The sequence below is a fragment of the Eleutherodactylus coqui genome, chromosome 4 (assembly GCF_035609145.1).
Source record: "Eleutherodactylus coqui strain aEleCoq1 chromosome 4, aEleCoq1.hap1, whole genome shotgun sequence".
Taxonomy (NCBI): domain Eukaryota; kingdom Metazoa; phylum Chordata; class Amphibia; order Anura; family Eleutherodactylidae; genus Eleutherodactylus; species Eleutherodactylus coqui.
In genome coordinates, this window is record NC_089840.1 from 286,633,457 (window position 1) to 286,642,696 (window position 9,240).

General features: G+C 40.8%; 1 protein-coding gene across 1 annotated transcript in view; it reads right to left on the bottom strand.

Annotated features, from left to right (window-relative positions):
- Positions 1–9,030, bottom strand: part of LOC136626747 (uncharacterized) — a 259,097-nt gene extending 250,067 nt beyond the window's left edge. The window contains exon 1 of the mRNA XM_066601753.1: positions 8,815–9,030. Within this exon, the coding sequence (XP_066457850.1) occupies positions 8,815–8,944 (130 nt within the window). The 5' untranslated portion in view covers positions 8,945–9,030. The remainder of the gene's footprint in view (positions 1–8,814) is intronic.
- Positions 9,031–9,240: the final 210 nt, after the last annotated feature.

Here is a 9,240-nt window from a genome sequence, read left to right on the forward strand (position 1 = left end):
AAGCAGAAGGAAAAAATTATGATTTTAATTTTTTTGGCAATTGTGTCAATTTAAAAACAGTTTTTTTTTGTACAGTGTACATAGGAATGAAGACGTTCACCCCAAAATGGATACCCCCATTTGTCCCGTGTTCAGAAACATACCCATTGTGGCCCTAATCTACTTACAGGACACATGGCTAGGCCTATAATAGTAGGAGCACCCGTTGGATTTCAGAGCACAACGGAATAAATTCCAGGCCCCATTGCCCACTTGTAGAGCCATTGAGCGGCCAAAACGATAGAGAACCCCCACAAATGACCCCATTTTGAAAACTAGACCCCTTACCAAATTCATCTAGGGGTGTACTGCGTATTTTGACCCCACAGTATTTGAATGAATCTAAGCCAAGCAGAAGGAAAAAATTACGTGTACATAGGAATGAATCAAGACGTTCACCCCAAAATGGATACCAAAATGGGAGATGTTGTCCTGTCAGATCAAGTACCGAGGCCATGCAGAAAGCAAGGGTGTGGTATAAAAAAAACTGACCATGCATATCATGCAGGTGGCACTGTATAATGCCTACTTGCTACATCGATGTGTAGGCCAGAGGGGCACCTTTCTTAAATTTCAGGAGGAAGTCATCAAGGCACTAATATTTGGGAACCAGGAGGTGGGGGGGCAGTAATTCTGGAAGCGAGGTCACACGTATAGTGCTAGAGCAACACTTTCCTAGTGAAATTTCCTCCACTGGTAAGAAGGGAAGGACCCCCAAAAAACTGCAGTCTGTTACATGAGGGATAAAGAAAATTACCATATATCATTGTGAAACGTGCCCAACACAACCCGGTCTGTGCATAAAAGATTGTTTCATATTAAACACACGTTCCTAGAATTTTAATTGTGTTACTGCATTGAAACACTGTTATATGATTAACTCTGATGTACTCAGCACATCTTGTATATCAAGCCACATGTTGGTCCTTCCCTGCTGAGCTCGGCCATGCACCCAAAGAACAGTTTGTGTCCACATGTGGGGCATTTTTGTGTACGGGAGCAATTGGGTAACACATCGTGGGGTGCTTTTGTTTTCTTTTTGCCCATGGCAAAAAATAAAAATCTCAGGCTAAACCTAAATATTATTGGAAAGATAGAAATTTTTGGTTTTTAACTCAAATCGTTAAAAACATTTCCAAAACACCTGTGGGTTCAAAACATTCACTAACACCCCTTAATAAATTCCCTGAGGGGTCTAGTTTCTAAAATTGGGTCAATTCTTGGGGTTTCAAATGTACTGGTACCTCAGGGGCTGCACACACTACATGAGATCTAAAACTTTTTCCAGCAAAATTTGCATTCAAAAAGTGAAATAGCGCTCCTTCCCTTCTAAGCCCTGCCATGTGCCCAAATAGCAGCTTATATCCAAATATGGGCTTTTTTTAAAATAAAAACTGCAGAATCTGGGTAATACATTCTGAGTTCGGTTTCTCTGCTAAATCCTGCTGTGTTATAGAAAGAAAATGGTTTTAAAATAAAAATCTGCAAAAAACAAAAAAAAATGGAACTGTTCTAATTTCTTTATCGACTATATGAAGACCTTTGACTGCATCAACCATAACAAGCTATGGCAGACCCTTCAAAAGCTGTGTGTATTGGCACATGTAGTCAAGCTAATAAAATCACTTATACCAATCAACAAGCCACTGTGAGAACACAGTATCGAGAAACAGATTGGTTTAGGATGGGCAAAGGATTGCATCCTCTCACCCAACTTGTTTAAACTATATGTGGAAGTGATCATGTGTAAAATGGACCAAAACGAGTTAAAAATTGCGATTAAAATAGGTGGAAGAAACATCAACAATCTCCATTATGAGGATAACACAACTCTACTTGCAGAGACAGAAGCCGGTCTGAAGCTGCTGATATGTAAGAGTAAAAGTAAAAGTGAAAAAAAAACTGAATTTAAAGAAGACTAAAATTGTGACAACTGCAAAAAATGGCCACATTTAAATCTAAATCAACAATGAGGTCATAGAATGCATGCGAGACTTCATCTTCCTTGGCTCAAAAATTACCAGGCTGGAGAATCTATGCCAGAGAGAAAACGTAGGATAGCATTGGAGTGAAGCGCAATGCCAAACATGGACAAAATCTGGCAAAGTACTAATATCGGTATAGCAACTAAACGCAGGATAGTGCAATCCACTGTTTTCCCCATAGCTATGTATGGATAGGAAAGTTGGACTGCAAAAAAGGCTGATAGAAGGAGGATTGATGCATTTGAGCCGTGGTGCTGGTGAAATACTCCACTAGTGGAATTCGCCACGACCATGAGGCCTCAAAAGGGTTGTACCATAATATTATTCCCTATCCATAGGTTAGGAGACATGCACTGATTGGTGGGGGTCTCACCATTGACACCCCCACTGATTTTAAGAAAGGGGGGTCCCGTGTCCCCATTATCTTCACTGTTGGTTTACTGCACCCCATGCAATGAGGGAAAGACTGAATGGGGGCTGGTTGTGCAAGCGCACCAGTACTTTGTTTATTTTCAATGGGCCATCCGAGTACCAGAGCAGCGCTCCCATTTGGTTATTTCCTTCACTCCCATTGAAATTAATGTAGTGCTCACTGCGCAAGTTTAGCCAGTACTCCAGTCAGGTTCATGTCACTGCGGCGGGCAGAAAAGACCCCCACAGTGACAGGAGAATTGTACATGGGTATCCCATTTTCCAGATCCAAGACCATGCTCTCCAGACCGTGTGGATAGAAGAGAATTTGATATTCTGGTACAACCCCTTTAAATGATAAGCCTTCATCACCCATTTATTCATGGGCGGCATGATAGAGGATCTCCAAGGCTTTGGTATAATGGTCCCAGCAGCAGTCATGAAAAATCTGCAAAGGCCTTTCTTGGCATGGAGAGCGGCTCCAGTACAATGGAGAGAAGACCAATATCATGTAGTGCAATGATTTCTTTCCAAAAACTAAGCTAAGGTCCATGGATAAAGATTACATCGGGGGACAAATCTCAGGACCTTAGTTATGTAATTTTCATATCCCCTCACGGATATGATCCATGAGAGCAGATGAAACTTTTACTTTTTTTTAAAATGTTTTTTGCATTTTAATGCGATAACACTGATTGCATTGCCGGGAACGGGGGAATGGGGCCTGGGATGACAGCTCCATGTTGTCAACTACCTCCGAGCACCAGTCATGTCCATAGCCCACATGGCTTTAGTCCCTGCAGGAAGCATGTTTTTATGTCCTCAGGGATTAAAGCCCACTTTAGCGGGACAAAAAAACACAATGGGCTGATCAATAAGGGGTTAACCTTCATCACCCATTTATTCATGGACGGCATCATAGAGGCTTTCCAATGCTTTGGTATAATAGTCCCAGCAGTCATGAAAAATCTGAAAAGACCTTTCTTGGCATGGAGAACGGCTCCAGTACAATGGAGAGAAGACCAATAGAGGGTAATAGTGGAAATCAAGCCCAGTAAGTCTATCATGTAGCGCAATGATTTCTGACCAAAACCTTTTTCTTCCAATTAAAAGTTTATTCAGTTTTCCCAAACAATGTACAGAAAATACAGAACATTTCATAACCCTCCCTCAGATATCACAAAGAAATTACAATCCTCTTCTCAGTTCCAATGGCCGGATTCCCACATTGAATACTTTGGGATACAGATAAAAAAATAAAAACTTTGACAACCTGTATGACAAAAATGTTGTCACTCTTTACGACAAAGATACAGACCAAAGGGCAGATGGGCTCAGGATCCAACCCAGTCCTATTATAATCAAAATCAAAACCGCTCTCGCCATACTTAATATTGTAATTTATAACTAAACCCGTTGTCAATGCTATCTGAATATGGGATAGTTCATCACAGAAGCAGGGGAATCAAAAAAAAGTTTAGAACGCCTTCGCTGACTTGACTCCTTAAAAATGTAACTTTTACTATTATTAAAATTAAAATGAAAGGCTTCAAGGACAAACAACATAAAGTCAAAGTGTATGGGGTACTAAATAAACTCGGTCTAGTAACCAACGGATACTGTCACTTGTTTCGGATTGACAGTTATGACAGGAGGGGCAGCATTCCAAATGAAGCGCCACCATCCCTTATCCAACTCCAGAGTAGATAACGGATACCCAATTACCAGTGTCCAAAGCAACAAGGCTTGTCCACTTATGAACAATAGTGCGAGCCGGGTGTGGATGGAAGTAATATTGTGGCAAAGTGCTGCAATCGAAATCGTGGCGCTTTGCTGTCAGCTTGTGTGAGAGTGGCCTTAGTTCAGGCCTCCTATGGAATGAACTTCCTAAGAGATTTATCGTACGTATCACCCCAAATTTATACGAAGCTCTCTTTTGATCCTCCCCTGGCTCCCCACCTATCGCCCACAATTCCCATGAGTCTGATTTTTGACACTTTGGAAATATCCACACAAAAGCAAATTTGGCTATTGCTTAAAGACCTTTCAATATTTGATATTTGTACCAAAGAATAAACAGCTAACAGAAAGCTTACTCTCTCAAACAACTTGCCCCCCTTTACAACCCTTACAACCCTTACAATTGCTCCACCTATCAAAACTGTTCGCCAAATTCAATGAACGTTCTTCATCAACCCGAACCCAAACTGATCTGGAATGCATTATCATGGCACAATGCCACACTAGCAGTAAAATCGCACTCCTCTAATGCATTTTTGGTGGCACTGCCCGATCCTGCGCCCTTTTTGGAATCAGATAGAAAAAGCTATATGTTGCATAACCAACAGCCCCTTTAGTCTCTCTTCAGAGTATGTGTTCTTGTCCAAACCCTCTACAGCCTACAGGCCCTCATGAGTCTAACCTCATTACACACATGATCTTAGTGGCAACATTTTAATCATTTTTTATGTGGATGCAATCCTCAACACATACATTTAACCAATGGATTGCAAAAGTAAACAAAATCTGAAGATTTGAGGTGCTAACAAGTTGGGCTAACAGAACTCATGAAATATTTAGGCATACCCGGGACCCATGGTCCAAACTGTTTTAAACGGTTTGTTCTTTCGGATGTGAAATATCTCACGTCTCTAACCAATAAACACTATGTATTTATTTTTCAAGGTCATACCCCTCCCAGGAGGTCTTCTATCTCAACCTTACTCCCATACTTCAGACCTTTACCCCCTCATGCTATTTCCCCCGCTTCCCTCCCTTATTCAAATTCAAGTTAGGTTTTATTTATGATGTTACACTCAAGCTTTTGTATAATTTGATTTTTGCATGGAAATCAATCTGTTATATGTATGTAATTTAATAAAAACAGAATTTACAAAACAAGAAAAGAAAGAACATTCCAAACACATTTTTAGAGATGAACATGGGAATAGGAATAGAAGACAATGGAACTGGGAAAAGGAAAAAGTAAGGACAATACAGACAGCAGTAGGTATCATTTTTTCTTGCAGGTGCTGAGCATCCGATTCCCTAGACCGTTCCTGGTGGAGCAGGACACAAGACTGAAGGATATAGGGGACACCCAGAGTAGATAGCCCAGGCCACCTAGTTCTTTGTGTGATAGTCTGCTGAAATTCTATCCAGGCCCTCCATATCCGGTAATATCTCTCCCTACCAGTTGGTTTGGAAGCTATAAGGTCTTCCATTCTGTTGAGAACAGAAATTTCAGCAAATCACTCTCCCAAAGATGGGAAATCCTAACTTTTTCAGTTACGTGGGAGGACGTTCTTGGCTGGTTGGAGCAAAAAGCTCACCACAGATCTTTTGTAACTACTGTGAGTTGTGGGGATCATAAACAGAAGGGTTGCTTCAGAGGATTTAGCAATATTAGTCCCTGTCATCTCGAGCATCAAGACCTAGGACCAAAATCCATGAGCTGGTGGACAACTTCAACTTATTGTGTCATTCTCTCCCTTTCCACCCCACATCTCTAACATGTGCCTGGGACTTTTCTGCACCAATGGCGCAGTACGGAAGTCACTCTCTACCGGAAGACAATTTTGAAGGAGGTTTCACGTGCTTTTTTAGCAATAAGGGGTCTATGTGCAAACTGATAACATTTGGTCTATTGTGATTCATCAAGTATCATCCCAAGCTCCTCCTAGGAAGAACAGTAATAAGGGAGTTCTTAGGAAGAGAAACTGATAATCAGGTTGTATAGTAATGATATGGAGTGTGCGCGAAGATGGGGGGCAGTGGGACACACAATTTATTCAAGTCAGATACGTTTCTGTTTAGGTTCATATTTTTATTAAATTTGGATTAAAAATGTTCAGGCTGCAAATAAGCATTAGAGGCTCCAGGCTGTCCCCCCAACCCCCACTGTGGAATTAATTCATTTAAAAGTGCCAGGACTAGAGATGAGCGAATGTGTTCGTTTAGAGCAATTACTCGATTGAGCATCGCTTTTTTCGAGTAACTGCCTAATCGGGCGAAAAGATTCGGGGGGCACCGGGGGTGAAAGAGAGAGAGAGAGCTCCCCCCCGAATCTTTGCTCTGCTAATGAAATCAGACTGAGTGCCCCTCTAATTTGCACCTCTCATTCCCGCCTCCAAGACTTCTCAAGAGCAGCACCAGTCCTCTGGAACGCGCTACCAAAAAATATCCGGGCAATCACTGACACACTAAACTTCAGGCGTGCTCTAAAAACACACCTCTTCAGGGAGGCATACCATATCCCCTAAACCAAAGACCTCAGTACTCCACCTGCTAACATGTTCCCTGTCCCACAGACTACAATCCCTGCTAACCGTAATCAACCAGAACCTGCAGTCATCCTAATTCCGCCACTATACGGCCTGACCATTGTGTGTATAGTATCCCTCACTCTCCACCTCGCCATACAGTGCACATCTCCAGCCCCTTTACATTCTGTATCACCCCATTACTTGCAGTATGTAAGCTCATTGGAGCAGGACCCTCACCCCTACTGTTTTCACTAATTGATTACTTCATGTAACCGTTGTTCTGTGTTATTTCCCCTGTATTGTAAGCACTGCAGAATATGTTGGCGCTATATAAATAAAGATTATTGTCATTATTATTAATTAAAAAGAATAGCTAAAACAATAACAAAAAATTGCTTCTTCTCTGATGAATTATTTGATGGTTAAGAAAATGTGGCTGAAATTCAAAATATTAATATGGCTTCTCCCCCATGTGATTTCTCTGATGTTCAACAAGATATTTTTTATCGGTAAAACATTTCTTATATTCTGAACATGAAAATGGCTTCTCTCCCGTGTGAGTTCTCTGATGTCTAACAAGATCTGATTTCTGAGTAAACCTTTTCCCACATTCAGGACATGAATATGGCTTCTCCCCTGTGTGAGTTCTCTGATGGTTAACAAGGTATCTTTTCTGGGTAAAACATGCCTCACATTCTAAACATGAAAATGGTTTCTCCCCCGTGTGAATTCTCTGATGCTTAACGAAATTTGATTTCCTGGTAAAACTTTTCCCACATTCAAGACATGAAAATGGCTTCTCCCCTGTGTGAAATCTCTGATAGTTATCAAGATATCTTTTCTGAGTAAAAGAGGCCTCACATTCTGAACATGAAAATGGCTTCTCCCCTGTGTGAAATCTCTGATAGTTATCAAGATATCTTTTCTGGGTAAAACATGTCTCACATTCTAAACATGAAAATAACTTCTCCCCCGTGTGACTTCTCTGATGGTTAACGAAATCTGATTTCCTGGTAAAACTTTTCCCACATTCTGAACATGAAAATGGCTTCTCCCCTGTGTGAATTCTCCGATGATTAACAAGATGTGCTTTCTGCGTAAAACATTTCCCACATTCAGAACATAAAAATGGCTTCTCTCCAGTGTGAGTGCTCTGATGTCTAAGAAGAGCTGATTTCTCGGTAAAACATTTCCCACATTCCGAACATGAAAATGGTTTCTCTCCTGTGTGAATTCTTGTATGTTTACTAAGATATGATTTCTGGGTAAAACATTTCCCACATTCTGCACATGAAAATGGCTTCTCCACCATTTGAGTTCTCTGATGTCTAATATTATTTGATTTCTGGGGAAATCTTTTCCCAAATTCTGAACATAAATATGGCTTTTTTCTTGTGTCAACTCCTTCATGTTCAACATCTCTTCTGTAAATTTTGTGTTGCTTACTAGTCTGTGATGAATCAGAAGATGGAAGCTGTTTAGAGGGATCAGATGATAGGTCGTTGCTGTGAGGGACTGAGGGTATATCTGGGATAGTGGCAGGCTCTACATATGTATCTTGAATGATATCATTATGTTCCACTTTACAATCTGTTGATATCAGATGTCCCTCTGAACTCCTGGCATCGTCATCTGCCGAGAATAAAACAGATTCTAATATTTTTGAATATAAAATAACAATTATATATATTTTGTTATATTTCTATATTGCATATTCATACAAATTGAATTTCTAAAAGCATTTCCCAACAATAGTTGTCACAATATTTAATGGAGCACCTAATCTGACAACCAATCTAATGGACCAAAGCTTTCTGTATTTTTCATCTCCATTGAAACCGAGTACTTCCACATTGTAGGACAAAGACCGCACCATGGCGGAAACATCACTGCTTTTATGGAGAAGAAATAAAGAAGGCATCTTAGGATGCTGAACATCTTTTATTGAAAATCTCTTTGTGCTGCTCTGTTACTTGCTTTTCGTATTGTCTTGAGGGATCCAGGAAGTCAGGATCTACTACTGAGTGTGCACTTATATGGCTTTCCAAAAAGTTGGATCTATTTCTGTTGTACTGCTGGAATCTACACTTTATCTTCTCTACATGTAATCTCACCTGGGGGGTCATCTGTAGGGATCTCCTCTTTACACGGCTGATCCCCCCTCACATGTGTCTCTGTAGCATCAATAGGGATCGGATCTTCATCCGGATTCACCAGCTGTGAAATAAATATTGTAAAAGTCATCACACAGTTGGAGAAGTCGTGTGGAAGGTTTTATATGGCCAGAAAAGGTCATTAATTAGTAGGAGGAGCCGGAATGACATGACAGCAGTAGTGATCTGGGCCAAATAGCTGCAGGTCTCCTGTATAACTTCAACCTGTTGCTTCTTTATTCCAACCAGAAGTCTCCAGAACCAGAAAATAGTGATAAGATGTGGAGATCTAATGTCTGCGGTCGGCTGTAATCCTGCCATCTCCAGCTTTCTCATTACACAAGTATCAATCATATAATAAGACTGAACACAAGACCTTCCCAGCCG